General features: G+C 35.8%; 1 protein-coding gene across 1 annotated transcript in view; it reads left to right on the top strand.

The window, feature by feature from the left end:
• Positions 1–23618, top strand: part of LOC113407438 (DENN domain-containing protein 1B-like) — a 259016-nt gene that overhangs the window by 124889 nt on the left and 110509 nt on the right. The window contains exons 6-9 of the mRNA XM_026655961.1: positions 7345–7414; positions 9785–9865; positions 17377–17430; positions 21358–21468. Of these exons, the coding sequence (XP_026511746.1) occupies positions 7345–7414; positions 9785–9865; positions 17377–17430; positions 21358–21468 (316 nt within the window). The remainder of the gene's footprint in view (positions 1–7344; positions 7415–9784; positions 9866–17376; positions 17431–21357; positions 21469–23618) is intronic.

Raw genomic sequence — 23618 nt, 5'->3', positions numbered from 1 at the left:
TGGAAGTCTACTTACTGTGACAAAGATGATGCGTGACTTTGAATAAAAGTCTGAGCTCCTGCCTTGTTGCTACTTTGGATTAGCAGAAAATGCTAAATACACTTTTTTGAAAGATCTTGTGGTAGTGTTTTTTTCATTACAGTGATTGGCACATTTGTAGAAAAAATCTCCTGGATTTTAAAAGCATAAAATTTTCATTTTCATGATCTATGTTGCAGAAGTTGTGTTATAGGATTTTTTCTTTTCATTCCAAGAAAAGTTTATCGTAGCACCTTATACACCAGTGAATGCAGAGATTATCAAGTTTTCCATATCTGCTTTTCAGAAGCTTATACATAGTAAACTCTTCAGGGCAGAGACCATGAGTAAAGTTTTCAAAAATGATTTAGGAGCTGAAGTCCTATTTTTCAAAGGTAATTTAGACATTTAGAAACTCACATCTCATTGCAAATCAATGAGATTTAGGCTCCCAAGAGTCTGAGGGCTTGTCTGCTTGGTGGGGAATTGCGCACCGTGGGGGTGTGATTCCTAAAGTGCACAAATGTGGTGTACATTAGTTGGTCTGTGTAGATGCATGCACCAACAGGGTCTTCATGGACCGATTAATGCGCAACACATGAGTACACTTTAGAAATCACTCCCCCATAGCACGCGTTAGCGCACCCTGAGTCACCTCTGAAGGGACTTAGCAGCCTAAGTCACTCAGGTACTTATGAAAACTCCATCCCATATCTTCCTTTGTGTTTCTACAGTGGCTACCACAATGGGGCTTCAATCCTTTTGTTGTTATTGTAAGGCAGTGAAATAATAATATAATAAATTGATCTTGCATATTTGTATGAGTTCAAACTTGGGTAGCAAGTTCTTCCTTATTTAGAGACTTATTTTTTTACCTGCACTCAAAATAAATCAGTTTGGCAGTTTTGAGCCCATATTTATTTTTTAATAAAAGCGTTAAGGCCCTTTTTCTATCAAAATTGTAATGAGCTTTGGTTGAATTATTTTCTTGAGAGGGGCTGAGTAGCTTCTTTCCTCCACAACACTTTTATGCTTATAGGTCTGATGCATAAACACAATAGCACTGTATCAAAAATCTACATATTACTGAATAAAAATATAGGGCCCGAATCCTGCAAATACTTTCACGAGTAATCCTGTTCAAATCAATGAGATTATTCATGGGAATAAGTGTTTGCAAGCTCAGGCCTTGATATTAGGCTGCCATTGCTCTACAAGAGCCTCTATTGTCCAGTGACAAATAATACTGTATCACATATCTTTTAAAGCAATTTTTAAACACTTATAGTAGTGTCTGTAAGTTTGAAACTGACAGATTTCCTCACTGATATTTTTTCTGTTGTGTACACATACTGACTTGTTTTTGCAGTGTTGCATGTATGAATGTAGTGCTGCTTTTACATATATTTTCTTTTCTTTTTCAATATCAGGAGAAAATAGCATTTAAGCATTTGTTTTAAGAATAAAACTCTCATATATTTACTAGCACTTATTAGCCAAATACAGACACACACAAAAATATTCAGGAGGTCCAGTTACCTTCTTTCCACTCTTCGCAGTGTACTGTTGGAGTATTGTATAGAAAGTAAAGTTAAAAATCTGGGCAGAAACACAGGACTTAATTTACACTATTGGATACCTAAAAAAAAGATTTACTTAAAAAATATAGACTACCACTCTGAGTTTTTTTTTTAATTAGTTTTATGCTGTCAGGATGATGTGTATATATTGTTCTTTTCTTTTTCTGCAACTGTGTGAGTTAAGATTTGCTTCCCTTGCTTTTTTGGTTATAAGTGGCATGTTTAAAATTATTTTAACCTAATTTTCTATGATTTTAAGTTTTTAAGCTAAAGGTAATTATTGTTTTAGTATTCCAGCTATGAAGTAAAAGGCTTTCTACTACAGCATTTAAAACATTGTATTCAACTACTAAGATTTCCTTCACTTTATTTTTTATAATTCAAGTTTTTGTTAGCATCTAGAATGTGGGCATATAAAATCAGTGTATTTTTTCTTAAAGGAAGAAATATTTGGGGCACTAGAAGTACAGTAAGTATGCCTGCTTATAAGGAAGGAAAACCTCCCTTAGCTGTGTGCTAAGCATCACTAGTTTCAGAATATGAATATGACCTTTCTCTCTGCATCTGTTTTAATATTGTATCAATTTTTGTTTTTGTATAAGTGGGAGCTAAGTTCATAGACTGTTAGAGATAAATATAAGCATTATGTGAGATTAAAATGGGAACACTTGTTTTTGCAGTGTACTCTTGATAATGAAAAATGAAGGCTTAGAAGTCAAGGGACGTATATTTTAGAGCAGGGGTAGGCAACCTATGGCACGCGTGCCGATGGCGGCACGTGAGCTGATTTTCAGTGGCACTCACACTGCCCGGGTCCTGGCCACAGGTCCGAGGGGCTCTGCATTGTAATTTAATTTTAAATGAAGCTTCTTAAACATTTTAAAAACCTTATTTACTTTACATACAACAATAGTTTAGTTATATATTATAGACTTATAGAACGAGACCTTCTAAAAACGTTAACATGTATTACTGGCACGCGAAAACTTAAATTATAGTGAATAAATGAAGACTCGGCACACCACTTCTGAAAGGTTGCCGACCCCTGTTTTAAAGCTTTGTGTTTTCTACTGAAAAGAGAAACATAGTAGGAAAAGATACCGTAGTACTACTGCTGAGATATTGCTACATGGCACAACACAGGAAAATTGATGGATAATCTAAACAAACCCCCTGTGACCAGTATGAAAAATGATTCTGTAATTTATAAATTGTATGATGGTTTTATAGATAGATACTTAGAGCAAAACACCAATCTACATCACTATATTAGACTGAGAAAGGCACTTTTTATTTGCTCTACAGTACAGTGTTTGATTTGCGTTGGGTTTTGTAGTTAACACTTTCCCCACTAGACATATATTTTACATTTCAGCCACCCAATAAACTCTACTATTAACATATTTCCAAAAGATAACAGGAAACATAATCTATCAGGAAGAAACTTCCGGAAGCAATCATTTTGTGGAATTTTCTAGTCAGTGTTTCACCATAACACACAACACTCACATCTATAGCACTGCGTGCTCTTTAGTTAGGTGTAATGGGGTACACTGAACAATTATATCCTAGGGTATTGAAGAGCAAATACTATAATCAAGTTATGCAATAAAGTCACACTTTAACTACCATAAATAATACCAGGTAGCATAAATGTCTGTTAAAGCATTAAGATATGGACTCAGATGTAGTTAACAGACAGCACAATGTGCATTAAAGCCTTTTAAAGAAGGCTAACTGTCTAGAGTATGCTCGTAGCAGCTTTTAGGAAACAGGCTGCTTCAGCCCAAACTCTGCTGACTTGCGGACTCCCTGCAGGAGCCTAAAGCCTGTAGCAGCTTTCAGAAAGACATCTGTTTTAATGAGAGCTACAGTCACATATTGGGCAGGACATTTGAAGTCATCACAGTTTGGGGAGGTGTCTGTCTCTTCAGACAGAAGCAGATTCTTGAAATCTTTATTTTTATTTTTTATCATATCAAATTTTCCAATATTTTAAGCCTTACCCATCATCTATAAAAAAAAAAAAATAACAGTTCAAATTTGTCAACTCTCTTGGAGAGAAGACCAGTCTCTCTCTGAATTGCACAGAACTGGGATTATCTACTCTTGTGAATTAGCTAGGGTGCAGAAATATATTTCCCAAAAGCTGCATCAGGGTAAAATATTTTCATTCAGAGTCAAAGCTAGTCAGCCTCAGCTGAAATAATGAGAGAAGTTAACACATTGCCACTTGTTTTCATGAGCATATTGATATATGAACAGCTAAAATAGCTAAGTAGTTTCAAACTCTGCCATTTTAAAGATACAATAGAACCTCAGAGTTACGAACACCTTGGGAATGGAGGTTGTTTGTAACTCTGAAATGTTCGTAACTCTGAATAAAACGTTAAGGTTGTTCTTTCAAAAGATTACAACTGAACATTGTCTTAATACAGCATTGAAACTTTACTATGCAGAAGAAATAATGTTGTTTATACATGAAACAAGCATGGAAACAGTTTCTTTACCTTGTCAAATCTATTTTTTTAAACTTTCCCTTTATTTTTTTTAGTAGTGTACGTTTAACACAGTACTGTATGCTATTTGCCTTTTTTTTTTCCCCCCTGCTGTCTGATTTTGTACTTCGGGTTCCAAATGAGGTGTGTGTTTGGTCAATTCGTAACTCTGAGGTTCTACTGTATGCTAGATACACTTGGTACAGAACTACCGTCAGTCACTTTACCCCACTTCTTAAAAAACAGTTCAAATTTTAAAACCTTGAGTTTGATAAAATTGCTATGTGGGAGAGAGGTGATGTTTGCCATATACATTTAAAAATCTCTTTAAATAGGAAAAATTTCAAAATAAATGCTCACTTTTGCATGCTTGCCTCTGAAAATTTGCCTATTATTGATCCTTTTTTGGGTTATATCCTTTCATAAATAAATGTTAGAATTATGAAACCAGGCAGTTTAAAATCAGATGGCATAGATGTCATATTTTATGTGTATTGTATAGTCATACTTTCAGAATAGTGTGTGCTTTTTAAAAAAACAAACAAATAAATAATGGTGAGCTATTTGGAACTTGCATAATATACCAAATGGAAGATAATGGTTATTCTGTCACCACTTGTGGAAACAATCAACCCCTCACAACCCTCCATTAATTTATTCTTACAGACATGTCTGGTTAGACACATGGAAAACATAGGATGGGCTTTTAGATTCTGTGGAAAGATTTCTGGTCGTCAAAGATTAGATTTTAAATCCTGAAACTCCTTGGAGTAAAATCTCTGGATAAAAAGTGAGTCAGAATCAATGAAGCTGTTCTGAGGTAGATAAATTGAACACCTTACAGTTTCCTCTGGGTCTCGCCTGACCCATGGATCATGAATTGTCATTCTGCAGAAGTGAAGATACAGACATGCCATTTATTTCCTTCTGCTGGTCCCCTATCTTGGTGCATTTTTCCGCACCTCCTCTTTGACATGGAATAACTTCCTATTTCCAATTCTCCAAGCAAACCATCCTTTCCTTTATCCCTCCAAAAGCCTCTTATTTTTAAACCCTGCCAACAGGAAGTGAATGCAAAATAATATTTAAGAAAAAGAAAAACATTGCAAGTTAGCTCTGGTTTCCAATGTAGCCCATCTCCTTTATATCAGCCTTCTACAATTTAAGCTCCATGAGGCAGGGACTGTTTTTATACTTGTCTTATGCAGCTTCAAGCACTCTGTAGGCACGTAGCTAATACTAATAATGTTGTTTATTTCCATGGCCTAATAATCTTCTTCTTGGATTTCTCTTACAGTATTTAGTAGTGTGCTGCAAAGGCAGTAAAATCAGATGCTATTTCATCCCTTTTGAACACAGCTACTATTATTTTTAATAACACATTCTCCATAAGATGTGGGAAAATAGATTAGAAGATAACATTGATTTGCAGACTATAACTTTAGTAATGGGCTATTCCCAAACATACAAAGACAGTAAAGGAAAACTGAATCAGGCAAAAGAGGAATTACTATAAGAACCAACAGTGAAGTAACTATAAGAATAGCAAACTAAATTACTTTGGATTTGGGACATGATGATTGTTTACATTACAAACTAAAATAATAAATGTATACCATTCCCTGCCTTGAAAACTGGAGATTCTCTTTCTTCAGCCTGGCCAGCTATTCACTTGGCTTGATCAACTGAATTTTTATGAAAAAACCTTAACTCTTCAGTCCACTCACTGGACAAAACTGGCTTCCACACCAACCCAGGACTCCATGCAAACTACCTTAACAGGTTTCCCTTTCCTCTGAGGAAAAGCTTCTAGAATCTGCATCCTGGGAGTTTTCTTTGGCAATTGACATGCAGCTAGCATAATACTCTCTGATACATATCCTTTAAACTTCACAAATATATCCAAAACACGTATTGATGTTAAAAAAATACTGTGAAATACTGCATTTATAATATGCTGCTGTACAATGTGCATCTGTGGGTTTCTATTTGATAAAATTACATTACAATATTTTGCTAATGAAATAATGTTGAGTTTTTAAAAAAAGACTTCCTCCCAAAGCTTTTAAACCAATTATAGAATTTGTAGTATTCAATTGGCAGTATTCTAGTGGTACAATTATATTTGTGATGAAATACTAAAACAAAAGAAAATGTACATAGTAGCTTGTACATATGTAATTTATCTTGGTATTGTTTTGGGTAGTAATGGTAAGATTTACTAAACTTAAATTGTGTGCATGAAAAATGATTTTGGAAAGTTTTTTTACATTTGAAAAGAATTAATGTCCAGTCATTAGTGATGTCAGAGTTAAAAGCCCACCATCTGGAAACATAATAGTTTGCTGATGCAAAGTTACTGATGTGTGTAAGAACTGGAAGGATTGGGACCACCTTTGTTATCTGATAATTACTTTGAGGTCTGAGAGTGCCGCATGCATACGGACTGCAGACTTGGGTTTGAAGATTATTAAATATTATTTATGTTCATATATTTGTACATGTAAATGACTAATATTTGTACATGAACATGGCTTCTAAAGTCTATATGTAGAGATTATTTTGCAGAGAGACCAATATTTATTTGACATATTTTTGAATTTATAATAGTGCTTTAAAGACCCAATCTTGCATGGGGTAGTGTGTGTGGATGGGCAGTTGTGTCCACAGAAGGCCCCAGAGACTAAATGGGGGTTTCATACAGTTATAGCAGTCTGCTCATGAACTACACAATATAGGACTGGGGTCTAAGGCAAATCTATTTTCATAAAAACAAATCACATGAGTGCATGGAACTACAACCACTAAGCACACGATGAATTACATTTATATCAATTCAGGAATGTTTAAAATGCTTTTGGTCTTAAAATATAGTTAGAAAAATCAAACAGTTTTGAGATCTTTCTTCACTTTTTGTCTGTAATGCTTGTCTGTCTTACTGTATAACCAGAAATGGCTTACCTATGTGTTGAAATATAAGCATTAATAGTACTGCTGAACTGGATGTTTAAAAGTATAGTTTTGTATAATAAGCACAACTTTAAGAAATGTAATTATTATTCTTCCTGGAAATACTATACTGTCATAAATAAAAAAATATGCAAGTTAGCATTTGCTCAAAATGTTTATGATGGAAGTATGATTAAAGTTAATTTGCAATAAATATTATGGAAAACTGGAAAATAGGCAATAATTTTCTTAATAGATTTGGTAAAAATAATAATAATATACATATTTCTATTTTACAGTTACCTGCCATGGTTTGAGGTATACTACAAGTTGTTAAATACTCTGGCAGATTATTTGGCTAAAGAACAGGTACTTTTAGATATTTGTTTATTTCTAATAAAATATTTTACTTGAAATTAATCGTAATAATTTTAAATCCTACAAAACTGTTTCATACTGTCTGCATGTTTGAACAATGTATTTTTAAAATTTGCAACAAAATAAAAAATGTATGCATTTTAATTTTGCTAAGTGGCCAGGAAGTTTGACATATCCCAATGTTATTAAAAAAAAAATTGGATATGCTGCTGCAACTATTACGTGGATGTCATGTATTAATTTTAAAAAGCTGCTGAGAACATAGTACAGCAAAGTGTCAGAGTCCTTCTGTAAACAAATCCTGGGCTAAGTGTGAGCAGAGTGTCAAGCCACTGGAGAACTCCATGACATGTTGATTGTTAACCAGATAGTTCCTGAGATTTGGGGTTTATCAGATAGAAACACTTTTTCTGAACTGCATTAGATTTGATGTACTACTTTGCCCTTCATATTAACTAAAAACTACATCATATTGTCATCTTGACTAGAAGGGGGAAACTGCTTGCAGCACTCAGTGAAGAATCATGATAGTTTAGTTTGCATATTCATGAGCAATTAGATATATTCACAGGATTGCGCAGGAAAGAAAATACTGGCATCTGTCTTTATTAAAAGTATTAAAGATATACTTTCCTGCTTCAAGTATCTTGGTATACTAAATGTAATTTTTAAAAGAGAAAAAGGTTAGCTGTATGCTGTTGGCTGCAGATGCTGAGATTGCAAGAATATACGTGCAATAATTATACCTATCGGAAACAGGTTAAAGAAAACAATAACATTTTATATATAAAGAAAATATAATAGCCCAGTTGCATTAACTTAAGTAAAACAGAATGTAATGGTCACTGAAGTCCCATTGTTAGCACATTAAATCATATTAAATTTTGTTTTGTCTTAATCTTACTATTTAATTGTAATAGGGCTTTTTATTGAGGTCATGCTTGAATGACAAGGCTCATGCAGGGCAAGGCCTGTCTTTACCTTTGGGTCTTTCCCAGTGCTTGTTGGCACTAAACAAATAAATAGTAGTTCAATGTATAGCTGACAAAGCTGCAACTTTATTATAGTATATGTTAAAGAACTCTACGCATTAGTGGGCCATAAGTTCTTTCTGGCACTGTACAAAGTGGAAGTATTTGATTTGGTGTGCTGCCTCGTCTCCCATCTCTTGGACTAATAAATCTATCAGAGAGCTCCTTGTTGTCTCCCTGACCCAGTCAAAGATCTAAACCTAAGGCCTTATTTGCTAATACCTGAGTAACTCCACCCATCTTTGCATAGAGAGATGACAGCCCTCTTCAGACAAATTGGATAAGTTTATATGAAAGTTGAATGTACAGTTCTGCTGACATGTTGACCCTTTCTCCACATTTAGCTTGATCTCATTAGCCGAACTATTTTATAATATTTCAAGCTGTTGTGCTTTGCCTGTTCAATTTAGGACCGAATTTATGAATATAAAAATCATGATCTAGGTTCCATTATCATTCCTAAATACAATTCCATTTTGGAAACCAGGTTGTGACACCCTAAACAGATCCAGTAACAAAAAACACATTTGAGTTGTGTTTCCACAGCAGCTTTATATGACATCTGTATGCATTCACATGTACTGCTCTGCCTAATTATGTTTGCGTTAATGCATTTTGGGAAATTCAGAGGTGCTATCCCATAGTCTTAGTAGGGGTTAGAGTGCCTGTAGGACATATACATTGAGTGCAACAAGCAATCCAAAGGGAAATGCATCCTGTGATGTCCTATTATATGTAGAGGTAGGAGGAAAGAAGACCCAGTCAGCTCAGTAACACAAATGTGATTAGGGAGTCTCGTCTTTGAAGCAACATAAATATAATGACCTGGTCAGGTCACAGAAAGACAACCATGTGGCAGCCTAGGCACATTAACTGCCATGGTTGTTAAACTTGTGCTAACCATGTTGTGTACAGATCCAAGCCATATGTAGAGTACACCATATCTTTGCTTGATTATAAATTCAGTTAAATGTTGTACAGAGAGGTCCCAAAGCCAATACAATTTTAGAAAGGTGTTATCAGGCCAGATAAACTGCGATAGTACCATTTTTAGCATGAACCGTTTTGAAGGGGTTCAAGTAATATGGTTAAATTACATGTGCATATCAGGAAGTGTTGAGAAAGAAAATAAATGTTAAAGAAACCGACTTCAGAACTTGCAAGAAATGCTCATTCTCTGAGCCATAAAAGTAAATTGTGCTTGTACTTTAATATATGGCAGTTGCACTATGAGATGAAGTTATCTGTGATTGAAAAGATATTTGTTAAAATGGAATATGTATTATTTGTATATGATTATTAAGTACTTTTTTTTAAATATTTCCTGTAGGAAAATGACTTGAATGATATGTTAAAATCACTGTATAGCCACCCTCTGCCAAAGGCAAACACTCCTGTCAGTTTAAACGTGGTAGGTATCCTGTGTAATATCTCTTTATTGTAAAAATTTACACAGTTTCTTGTGGTCAAAAAACCCAGACAAAACCTGGGTATTGGTGCTAAATTATTAATATCTCATCATATTGCCTCCTATTGTTAAATGGTTTGCCATACTGTATTCACTTACCATGTAAAAAGTGTGTGTGTGTGTGTCTGTCTATGCAGACTCCAATCCTAACCTAGCAGAAATTGAGGTTTGCTGCATGGGTAAGAGGGCAAGCTACCATAGCAAGTGGCAATGCTACTCCTTATCTTGTTCGTTGCCTGCTGTCTTAGATGAGTATCTTTAGTTACTCCTGCTGTGGATCAAGATCTGCACCATGGCTTCTGAACACCTGAGTAGGGAAGGGTATGTCATATGTCAGTCTGAGCTTGGCTTTTCTACTGCCTGCCTGCAGTTGCCCCCTTTTCCCACTTGTGCTTGATCATGCCAGGGTGGAATGCAGAAAAGAAAAGGAGGGTTTTACTGAACTGTGTAAAGATTTCTGCAGGTCCAGACCAATGAACTTGCACACAGGTAAAGTGATTTGGGAATGTGTCCTGAAATTGTAGCGAATTATGGCTCCCACAGGAACAGCAAAGTGTTGCACTCATCACTTACTGCTATCATATTGGATTTGCTTGTCAAAGAGTACAACTCCCTGAGATAGGGTGACCAGATGTCCTGATTTTATAGAGACAGTTGTGATATTTGGGGCTTTGTCTTATATAGGCGCCTATTACACCTCACTCCACCCGATTTTTCACACTTGCTGTCTGGTCACCCTACCCAGAGGTCACCTTTCATAGTTAATATTTTTCCGGGTGAAATGGTGTTTTTTGCTAAAATATATACTGGTTGGGTAGAAAAATAAAGCAGCATGCCAAATGTGGGCAAGTTAATGTTATATGAGAACCACAACTTTTGCAGTTCTTGACCTTTTTTGTATTTTGAATTTGTAACATTAATGAAGCATTAGGTTGTACATTTTTGACATATAATATATAGCATTTCAGATGTGTGTTTAGAATTGTATAACACAGCCATAGAACTTCCCCAAAATACCTACACCATATCTTTTAGAAAAACATCCAATCTTGATTTAAAAATTATCAGTGATGGACAATCTACCATGACTCTTGGTATGTTGTTCCAGTGGTTAATTACTCTCACTGTTAAAAATTTACACCTTTTTTCCAGTCGGAATTTGTTTAGCTTTGGCTTCCAGCAATTGGGTCGTGTTATATCTTTCTCTGCTAGATTGTATAGCCCATTATTAAATCTTTGTTCCTCATGTAGATACTTGTAGACTGTAATAAAGTCACCCCTTAACCTTCTATTTGTTAAGCTAACTAGATTGAGCTCCTTGAGTCTACCCCATAAGGCATGTTTTCTAATCCTTTAATCATTCTTGTGGCTCTTCTCTGAACCCTGTCCAATTTATCTACGTCCTTCTTGAATTGTAGACACCAAAACTGGACACTGTGTTCCAGCAACAGTCACACCAGTGCCAAATATGGAGGTAAAATAACCCCTCTACTCCTACATGAGATTCCCCTGTTCCATCCAAGGATCGTATTAGCCTTTTTGGCCACACTGGCAGCTCATATTCAGCTAATTATTGACCATGACCCCCAATCTTTTTCAGAGTCATTTCTTCCCAGGGTAGAGTCCCCTGTCTTGTAAGTGTGGCTTACATTCTTAATTCCTAGATGTATACATTTACATTTAGTGATCTTAAAATGCATATTGTTTGCTTGCATCCAGCTGACAAAGTGATCCAGGTTGCTCTATGTTATTGACCTATCCTCTTCGTTATTTACCACTCCTACAAATTTTGTGTCATCTGTAAACTTTATCAGTGATGATTTTATGCATTCTTCCAGATCATTAATAAAAACATTAAATAGCATAGGGTCAAGAATTGATCCTGTGGGTCCTGACTAGAAACACTTCCGTTTGATGATGATTTAGTGTTCGCAATTACATTTGTGACCTATCAGTAGCCAGCTTTTAATCCATTTAATGTGTGCCATGTTAATTTTATATCTGTCTAATTTTTTCATCAAAATGTCATGTGATACCAAGTCAAAAGCCTTACAGAAGTCTAAATATATTAAATCAACACTATTACCTTTATCAACCAAACTTGTAATCTCATCCCAAAAAAATCAAGTTACTTTGACACTATCTTTTTTCCCATATAACCGTGTTGATTTGCATTAATTGCATTACCCTTCTTTAATTCTTTATTAATTGAGACCCATATCGGCTGATCCATTATTTTGCCCAGGATTGATGTCAGACTGATAGGCCTATAAATACCTGGGGCATCCTTTTTACCCTTTTTAAAAATTGGCACAACATTAGCTTTCTTTCAGTCTTCTGGAACTTTCCCAGTGTTCCAAGTTTTATTAAAAATAAACATTAACAGTCCAGTAAGCTCCTCAGCCAGCTCTTTTAAAACTCTTGGATGGAAGGTATTTGGACCTGCTGATTTAGAAATGTCTAATTTTAGTAGCTGCTGTTTAACATTCTCCTGAGATATTAGTGGAATGGAAAGATAGTTGTTGTATAATATGACTGCATAATCTGTTTTTTCCCAACTACCAGAATAGAAATATGTATTGAATACTTATGCCTTTTCTGCATTATTATTGATAGTTCGACTATTTCCATCTACTAATGAACTGATTCTGTTATTAGGATTCTTTTTGTTCCTGTTGCACTTTAAAAAGTTGTCCTTTACTGGCCATAGATTTTACCTTGTGTCCCTTTGCTTCCCTTATCAATTTTCTACAGTTCTTATCTTCTGATTTATATTCATTTTCTAAAAGGACATCCAGTCTTGATTTAAAGTCATTGAGAGATGTAGAATCTACCACTTAGTATTTGTGCCAATGGTTAATCACCCTTACTGTTGACAATTTGTGCCAAATTTCTAATTTGAATTTGTCTGGCTTGAGCTTCCAACCATTGGTTCTTGTTATAACTTTCTCTGATAGATTGAAGTCATTTAGTATCTAGTATTTCTGCCCATGAAGGTACTTATATACTGTAATCAAGTCACCTCTCACTCTTCTTTTTTTTTCCTAAACTAAACAGATTGAGCTCTTTGTCTTTCACTATAAGGCATTTTATCTATCCTCAAATAATTTTTATGGCTCTCAAATTTTCAAGTTATTTTAAAGAAAACAACCAAGTGGAATATATTTTAGAAAATAAAATCAATATATCATTTAATACTACATCTCGGCACTTTTTGCAAGAGTATTGTAGTATTGTATTGCAAGAGTATTGCAATTTACATTCTTCCTATTTAAAATTTCTACTCTAGTCACAATTGGATATAGCAAGCTTCTTCACTTCCTGTCTTACCTCTTGAGAATTGCTACTATTCTCTTTTAAGAGGATGGAGGGAAGAAGTGGGATTAGCTAAACTGTGGACTGACTGGAAGGGAAGCTATTCCTTTGGCCATCATCCCCTGCGTGTCTGGGGGAAGGAGAGAGTACTGTGCTAATCAATTTTTGCTTTGGAATCCATTTAGATGAAGGGAACTTATATAAATGGAGACCCAATGCCAAGTGCTGGGCTGCAAATAGAGACAGGAAGTGGTGTGGGACCAAATTTTAGGACCTTTAACAAATAAACAAATGGACTAAATCAGTCAAACTGAGTGAGAAGTCTTTGCTGAACTTGATCTAGACCCATGTGCACTGGTAACTGGCACAGTTGCAGGAATCCAGAAGCTGTTTTAGTCTGCAGTCTGGCTTAAATTTTTATGTCTGTTTGTTGTGTCCCCTTTTCCCATATTTAAGTGGCAAGGTCTTAAACTGTGGATGCTAATAGATTTAAAATTAAGTTATATTCTGAAAAATGACTGTAAAAATGGCACTATGGAATTCCATGTTTACTGTCCCTGAGTGGGTCTAGATCAAATTTCTTGGTGCAGAAGTAAAAGGATGCTGACAGTTGGAAAAAACACCACAAACTCGTTCTGGGATCTGGAAGCCAAGCTGTGTTCTTTCAGTCTCACACATCAGTACTGGTAAAAAATACATTCTTCAACTGGAACTTACCATTATTAAAGCATTCTGTCGGTGATATGTGAGCCAGAATGGAATCCAGGTCACACACTCTCAGGCTCTGTTTACAATGCCCTGCAGCCCAGACTACTGAGGTGTCAACTACAGAGTACACCAACGTGTGGCATGCAAACTGCCCCACTTGGATGATACTGGTGCAAACTAAAAAGTACCTAGTTTGTGCTTTAGTGTTTTGGAAGCACTACATTACTGTGAAGTAAACATCTTTTAGTTTGCACTAGCAGCATCCACACAGGGCAGTTAGCGTGTCCCTCTTTGGTGAGCTCTGCAGTTCACAGCCCTGTAGTTCACTGTGGTGCCGTGTAGACAAGCCCTTTGATGTTTTGGCCTTGTATAGCTAACAGGAATAAAACGTAATAATGGTTCACTTTTGTCAGAAATGTCAGCCAGTTGTGGTCTGAATATACACAGGTAACAGATCTGATGAGTGAGTCACTCTTTTGACTATTACCACAATTCAAGCCTGTCCATTCCCCTGATTACATGTACATTGAGTGTGTGGGTCATAAAGCTGCACCGTTAGATAGAGCTTTATTGAGGGGTGGTTGAAAGTTATGGACTCTTACTGATACCTATATTTCAACTGCACTGTGATGCTTTTATATCACAGTGTGACTGCTTTGATGCTAAGGAGGTGAAATCAGAACTGTCCAACCTAGGAAATTTGTTTCAATATATGGAACCAAGGTCTGGGTGATGTCATCATTAATTGTTAAAAAATTAAAGTCTAACTCCTAGGTAAACACAAATACAGCACACAATGTAATGAGATTTTCTACTCTATCAACCAACAAAAATACAAAAAACCCCCAATCTTTAACTTTGCTTAATCACCCTGCAAATACATTTTATGCCCTGCCATTTTATCCATGGCTATTATGCATTCTCTGTTGATCTGTTATAGTATTTTAGTTAATTATATACAACAAATGAGTCTTGCATTGTTATGTAGAAGGTCAGAACCTGAAATTCTACTGATTAAGTCATTTGACATTTTCATTCTTCTCAAAAGATTATCGCATATTGAAATCTTTGCCCCAGTTACTTTTATAGTTAAAATATTATGAATCAGATTTAATCTTTTGGTTTAAAGAACAAAATGTCCAATTTTTCTCTCATGTTGCATAAGAATCAAGAGATGTTTTTTGCAAGTGAGCAAGTTCTGAAAAATCAGCCGTACCTAGTATCGGTGAGTTTAAAAGAACTGGCTACCTAAATCCTACCGATGAAAGAAATAATTACTTGCCAGATGATTTCTCTGTTGATTTCAGGCTGTTCATATATGGTCTTTTGGAAAATGATTATTCTGTGGCTTTCTAGTCTAAAAACCCAATCTTTATTAATATATTTCTGTTTATACTGACCTTATTTCAAAACTGCAGTATGTGTGAATTATAATCCGACTGCAAAAACAAAACAAAATTTAAAATGGAGATGATGGAATAAATATCCTACATTTATTCGCACTTCCACTTTTTAAATAGCAGAAGCATGATAGTGGCCAGCACTTGTTAATTTCATACCTATTAAAGATCTTATGTGTCTTCCTAAGAGACCTCAGAATAGGTTGCAGTACTCCAAGCTATATTATTTCCACTGGAAATACAGTAGAACCTCAGAGTTACCAACACCTCGGGAATGGCGGTTGTTCATAACTCTGAACAAAACGTTATGGTGGTTCATTCAAAAGTTTACAACTGAACATTGTCTTAATACAGCTTTGAAACTTTACTATGCAGAAGAAATAATGCTGTTTAAAAATTAAAAAAGCATGGAAACAGTTTCCTTACCTTGTCAAATCTATTTTTTTAAACTTTCCCTTTATTTTTTTTAGTAGTGTACATTTAACACAGTACTGTACGCTATTTGCCATTTTTTTGTTTGTTTTTTGTTTGTTTTTATTTCTGCTGCCTGATTTTGTACTTCCGGTTCCAGATGAGTGTGGTTGACTGGTCAGTTCATAACTCTGGTGTCCGTAACTCTGAGGTTCTACTGTAGCTGATTATGGCTCTGGTGTCTGGCAGTAGTGGGTGATGGCTTCCCATAGCACATCTCTGCTGTTCTGCTCATTGAATTGATTATTTCTCTGTTAACATTATGAACAGTTAGAAAATCATTGATTGTTTCACTTCTAAATTACTACTGAATAATACTCTGTAGCCTTAAATACTCTGTGTTTGTGGGCAGTGGGGGAGGAGAAGAGAATTAAAAGTTTGGTATAAACAGAAAACAGAGGACTTTTTCATTGATCTGGGTGTATTCTTGGTCTTTGCAAATGGAAAAATAATTTTCTTTGTCTTTCGTTACTATATTAATGCACATCTGTATCTTGGTTTATTTATTGTGCACAGGGCACAGTGTCATATAATGCATCCGTTTTGTATAGCTAGTGTGTTGACTTTTTAGCTAGTGCCAAATAAGCTAATTATTGTTAAGGGGAAAATGTTCTTTAAGTCCATTAATCTGGTGCAGTAAGATCTTCCTACATGCATATAGTAAATAGCAATAATAAATTACATTTGCTGATTAAACACAAGCTACATTAAAATTTTTATATACTTTTATATATTTCATCATGTTCTAGTTAATCTTTTTAAAGTTTGACTAGAAATACATTTTATTTTTATATTGGTTGTTCAAATATCTATATCTATATCTATATCTAGATATAGATATAAACAGAGGCAGTTATTTTAAATTGTAGAGTATATGCTCACTAAGAAAATGGGATAAATAAAGTTTTTTCTCCTACAAGATTTAGGCTAGGATACTAATGATATGTTAAACTTATTAAACCAAATTCATCCTTGTTTAAGTATTGAAGTCACCGGATTAATATAAATTAGTGAATTATAGCTGTACTGAGTTTGATCTGGTCTGTATTTACATCCTGAATGTTGCTCAACCTTTAAATATATAAAGTTGTATAAGGTTGTTAATATTTGTCATAGATTAATGTGGAAAGTCAAGTAGTCTTATCCTAATTTCTGTTTAAAGATTGTTGTGAAGTTGAGGGGAACTGTACCTGCAGTAACGTTCTCTCTGTCCTAATGAATTTATTTTCTTAAGTGAATGATTTTTCCTCTTCCAGTCTAAATTTAGATTTTGTTCTCTTGTAAATTTTTGTGGTGGGAAACCTATTTGTCAGAAACTCTTAATCGTTAGTCCCAAATTGAATCTGCTGTTTCTTACGCTCAGTCTTGACACAGTATTTAAAATTTGCATAATTTCAATATGACTCTAAAGCAATGGCATGTTGATTTTTGATCTGCTGAATCTTTGGTGTTCTGGTCTGCTTTATTTTATAATATATACACACACATACACACACAATTTGTATTCTTGGTCTCTTTCTGCACAAAATATTAATTTTGTTTCCCCCCCCCATTAATTAGCATTCGTACTTCATTACTCCTGATCTAACTGGATTGCCAACAATCCCAGAAAGTGTAAGTATGTTTTTTTTTAAAATATCTAACCAGCAGTGTTAACCTTGTTCGATGGGTGTGGCTGAATTAAATTTGTAGTTATGGTCTATCGCTGGGCCTACAAAGTTAGAGCCATATACTGCTTTCCACAGAAGATCTCATACTGGTGTCAATCAGAGGTTTTTACAAAGAATGAGGGGAGAATACAGCCTTTGTCTAATAACAGAATCTTTAGTTAGTGAAAGAACTGCTGCATTGAGCATCATCCAGTGATAAAGAATTATACAAGGTATTTTTATGACTACCACTATTTCTGTACATTGTTTGAACATTTGCACATTCAGTTACCCAATTTGTGTGTGCATTTATGGTAATTATATATACAAATCATGCCTGCCACTTATGCACCTGAGTTATTTGAATATCTGGCCCCCCAAAATTGCATAATTAAATGCCAGAATTAACATCCCATTGAGATGAATGGAAGCAATTTATTTTTCTGAGTGCTGTTGTTTCAAGCTACCTAAGACACACGTGTTCACATTTGGAAGGTGATCTTGACAGCTCTAATGGTTAAAAGATTTTTTTTTTGTTTAAATGAAGGTTTGCATTCTACAGAATTCAAATATGTGATGGAGGCCAGATAAATACATTAAGCAGGCTGTAAATGTAGTATCTGTGATCTTCAAATGTGTGCTTGACTGCATGTTTAATAGCTAGCCATTGAACGCGTAGCTTATTTAAATAGACCACCTTCTTTAAATCTTGCATTTAAATGTGGGATCAAGGGCATTCATGCTATAGCTGGCCATTTGCTACAGTTTTGAAATTATGATATCCTCCCCTCGCCCAGAAAATTAAGTCTGCTCGGTGGCATGAAGAAATTATGTGATGCACATACCAGAATATTGATTCACTAAAGTATTTCAAATCTGTGCCTGCGGTTGATAGATGCTGTGATTGTTGTGAAAGTAATGCAGTACATTTTTATACTGTTCATAGGAAGGAAAGAAAATGGAAGTAGAGGTGCCTTTCTCTACCCTCTCTTTCCCACTCATTCCATTTGTAACTGTGTCCCATCCTTTCAGTCTAAGAAGTAATAAGAAGCTATGATTTTACATGGGGAGTAAATAGATGGGGGCAAACAGTAGTAAATTAATAATAAACTCTAGTCCACTAATTCTTTGCTGTGAAGCTTAAAGTATTGCAATGAACATTTACATTTTATATTTTAAAATATAAATAAATCTGACAATTTTTAGCAAAAAAATAAATAAATCTATATAGCAATATAGAGTGCTTTATTGAAGTGAAGAGCTAGATATACCTTTTGACTGTTCTGCAGCTTTAGCAACACAGAACCGCAATATAAATAAGATGCTATGCAGCTAGTCCTTGGTAAATTAGAATCAATCCAGTCATTGTGGCACACATCTCTCTCAGATGGGGTATTAACATGCTGTTCAAGAGCCACGGTTCCTTTCTCCACACAGCAGTTTGGGTCCTAACAGCCCCTGCCTTCATCTCTTTCACCAGCTCTGAGCCCTGATGCCCCGGGGGCCAGGCATTACTTTTTAGGCTTTCTCCTGGGATTTATTCAGTATGCCCCAATTTATGTGAAATTGGGCCTTTCACACAGTTGCATCCTCATGCTTTGAAAATGTCAAGGCCTTACCTTGCAATTTTTACTCACTCGCCTTTCTCTACCCCACACCCCAAAGTACAATCACAAGGGAGAAGGTGACCATTCTTATCCAAGCAAAATGTAAACAAATGTTTATTTATTTAAGGTTTATTTTCAGTATTACCCCAGTTCTGGTGCACAGGAATTTCCCCACTCTCTTTCCTGCCCGGTGCGGTCTGGCAGTGATCTTGCTCTGCTACCCCTTAGAGGGGGTGATTGTGTTTGGCATCTTTGTCACATGAAGGGAGGTAATGGCAGAGGGTCTCAGCATCTTCTCTCATCCCCCCCAGTACACTGAGGGCACAGCACCTGTGGGCCAACCAGTAGAGTTGAGAGTAACATTAATCATCATGCCCCTGATCTTTTTGGCATTGTGAGAGCCTGGCAGGGTAGCACACTCTGATGTCATAGCTAGACCAAGGGACAAATTCTACAGGTGTGGAATTGCAAGAAACCTGAAATAGGGGGGAAGGTTTGACCATACAATTGGTTGGGGGTAGTGGAATGTGAGATGCACATCAGGAAGAAACCCTCCCTGCACTCTGAGCCCCCTGGCTGGCCAGTGATAGTTGCTTTCCTGTTCAGTGTAGGAAATTAAGACTCACCGTCCCTGACCATGCAATCTGAGACACCCACCCCCCTGTAATTAGTGAACCATGAGGGCAGACGCTGGGCCACACCATCCATAGAGGCTGGAGAAGCCTAACTGACAGCTGTGAGTCTCATTTGGGTTCCTTGTTCCCACCAACCATGGCATACCCTAAACCGTGGGACTCAGCCCTTTATGGAGTAAATGGTTACCCTGTATAGGTACTGCCAATGGCCAGCTGTCAGGATGAAATTAAGGCAGCTGTCTAGTCAGATCCATTCTACCATTTCACATTAATAAAAATACTAGTAGCTGAAAGCCTGTGCTGTTACACAGGTGTAATACATAGTCATGCATATAAAAGCTGAAAATGACTGAGAACTTAAAAAAATTGACAGTGACAGACCATAAATCCCAGGTAGTGATGGTGTGTGTGGTTGTGTTCATTTTCATTTGTTGGGGGTGGGATTGTGCTGGAGATTTGTGTTGTTTCGTGCAGGTGGCAGATCAGAAGTGTGTACTGCTGTGAGGGGTTATATATATATTTTAGTTATTGTATGTGCTGGTTCTGTTGTTGTGTGGGTGATTCTGCAGAACAATGGCAGCTGGGCCAAATAATCCACCATCTGTGTAGTCCCCTTCATACAACCAATGATATTGTTGTGTGCATATTAGCTATAGAGTAAGGCTAGTGATTGGTTGAGTTACCACTGGTATCACAATGGTCTAGGACTCTTGGCATGGTATACATACATGCCTTACTGTACCTGGATGCCACATGGGAATAATTTGTGATGTCAAAATGGCTGAGAACGTAAAAATTTGACAGTAACAGACTGAGAATCCCAGTGATGACTGAACCTGGTGATATTCTGAACAAGAAGTGCCCTTAGCAAAACTTGTAGCTGTTTCCAACACTTCACACTGACTCAACAGACATTTTAGGCTTCAGAGTGACATATATTGACACACCTGGAGTCTTATTATACAGATTAAACTTCTTGGTTTATACATTAATGAGGAGGAATTTACTAACGAGACAAGGTGAGTGAGTTTATATCCGGGCCAACTTCTGTTGGTGAGAGAGAGAAGCTTTCAAGCTTACAGAAGTTGGTCCAATAAAAGATATTACCTCCCCCACCTTGTCTCTCTAATATCCTGGGACCAAGATGGCTACAACAACACTGCATACAATGAGGAATTTACTAGTTTAATTTACTACGGTTGGTACTAAGTCTTTGTGAATGCTTTTGTATATATTTTACAAAGCAATGCACTTTTAAAATTTTTAATTTATATTCACCTAAGGCCCAGGATGCATTCATACTAAAAACCCAAAATATAAATAAAAATTAATAGCTGTTTTAAACAGAACTAGCACATATTGTTCCAAAGTTTCCATGTTTCCAAATTTGTTGAAAATACAAAGTTCCTCTCCACCCAGAAGGATAAGTAAATATACAAAATGAAGAGACGATCTTAAAGTTAATTTTACTTTGTGTTTAAAATGGCAAGGAATTTTGTGAATGCAGATATTTAATGAACAGACATGTTTCTCTGGCAGGATTGATTTTCATTTGTATTGTAAGAAATTTTATAAATAATGTACGAAATGTTCCACTCAATTACCCTTGTTAATATATGTTAACATTTCTTTTTTTATTTATTTAAACAGAGAAATCTTACTGAATATTTTGTTGCTGTGGATGTGAACAACATGATGCAACTTTATGCCAGTATGTTGCATGAGAGACGAATCATTATTACCTCTAGCAAACTAAGCACTGTAAGTACTTCACACATCTCCTTTTAAGTAGAATATATTGAGCATTTCATAAAAAGACCTACAGACCTCTGCAGATTTAGATATGTTCCATGTGTACTTGTAAGACAATATCTACATACTTTTTTGATATATGGTTTTAATCTGGCTCTTGAAGTACAAAAGTCTGATTTATATAAGACCTACTCAGATACATTAAGTCAGGTTAATTATTTTTTCTTATCAGGAGATGAGAGTTCTTTAACTCTCCAGAGTTCATTTCTGTGCCTGCTACCCTATAAAGAATTCTTAAGGGCTATTATAAGATCTTTATTATTCACTTGTGGCTTATTCCATTGGAGCTACTTGAAGGAAATCAAGAGGCCATGATAATAGCTGCTATCCTAACCAGGTAATAGGTAGATTCATCTTTGTTGCAGAGTAGTGGTTTGGGGTATATACTGTAATAGCTCTGATTTGGAACAGCTCTTGTGGCTGATAATAATTTACAACTCAAAATAGCATTTTTATGACAGGTTTTAGGGTACTGCCCACATTGAAATGTTTTTCCTTATGTCAGTATAGACTGGAGAAATGAAAGAATGGCTATGTTTGGTTACAAACACATATCTAAATATTCAGATATTCTTTTGTTTTAAACGTTGAGATTTTCTTATAGTTTGCATGCTTGAGAGGTTAACTCAGGTTGCAAGTGACTATAATTTTACAAACCAATTTGTGTTATAGTATTTATTTGTCATTTAGTAGCTTTAATCTTTTGTTAAAACTCAGTCACAGAAAATCCTTTTATTTCTTTTAAGCAGTGCTGGATAAAGCCTTTTATCTGACACATTTTTCATAGTAGTAATTCAACATTACTAAATTTACTAAAGAGTAAATGAACAGTTTTCCTTGGGAACAGGATTTAGATGCAGTTTTAAAAACGCAATTCGGAGCAACTTTTCAGAGATAAACAGATGTTCTATTTTGTTTCTAAAAACAAATTTCTATGTTATGTAATATTTTTTGAGATCTCAGAGAATATATGGTATATAAAGATTAATTTAAATTCCATTGAGCCAAAAAGGAAATTTTGTGGGGTGGGGAAAACCCTGTGTTGCGAAAGGATACTGGTAAGTAGCAGCAGTTCCTACAATTAAAAAAGAAAAAGAAAACATCACAAGTCCCCAAATGTATAACTTGTTGTGTGGGCTGCTGCATCGTGCAGAGTCCCACGTGACTTTAGTGGGTCTTAATGCAAGCACATCAGTTCGCATGCCTCAAGGTACAGGAGCAGAGCCAAGCTAAATAACCCATAAATAGTTTGTTATTGAATGAGTGATGTGCAGCTTTTAGAAAGCAGTTGATGATGTAAGTACTGTAAGCTTGCAAAAAAAAATTATTCTATTAAAATCCCAGTGCCTTTGACTTTTAAAAGCTAGATCTTTTCCTTTACATTCAGACTAGGCTAGAATCTCCCATTTCAATCATACAGTCCAAGATTTATTTCAGTTTATCTAAAATGCATCCATCAAGAGTAGTGCATGTACAAAACTTATCAATAAAAGTTAAACAAGCCTCCCCTACCCCAAACCAACATTTCACATCATCTGCTTCCCATCACTTCACCCATCCTCCCTCCCTGAAAAAGCCTAGGAGACCAGATGAGCATCACACCATGAACAACAAATTTGGACTTTGTCAAACCAATGAGGGAAGAGACTTCTAAAATGGTTGCTCCTTCACAGAAAACACCTTGATCCTCACCCTCTAGGCTGAACAAACTCTGACCTATATTCTGAAGTCCAGAGGAGGTGGACAATACATAGAATTAAGCCATTTTTGCAGCTCACCAATCCAGCTGCATGCTTGGTCCCTGATAAGAGATATAATAGCCATAAGGGTGCAATAAATAGCCCCAGTGATGCTCTAGGAGAAGAGATGTGTAGGAGTCACTGTGGTGTTCCTTATACCCCTACAAGAATCCTGTATTAGTCAGTTAAACCAGGTTTAAGTCTGCTTTGTGCTGGAAAGCTTAATGGGATGTATAATCTGACCTGTTTTTGCCTAGCTCCCTCCCATTTAAGACCAGGGCTGTTAGGGTATGTCTACACTACGGGATTAATCCGAATTTAGATAATTCGAATTTGGGAAACAGGTTGTATAAATTCGAT

This window comes from Terrapene carolina, unplaced genomic scaffold, assembly GCF_002925995.2.
Source record: "Terrapene carolina triunguis isolate 2854851 unplaced genomic scaffold, T_m_triunguis-2.0 Scaffold211, whole genome shotgun sequence".
NCBI classification, from domain to species: domain Eukaryota; kingdom Metazoa; phylum Chordata; order Testudines; family Emydidae; genus Terrapene; species Terrapene triunguis.
This window is presented reverse-complemented; position numbering and strand designations above follow the sequence as displayed.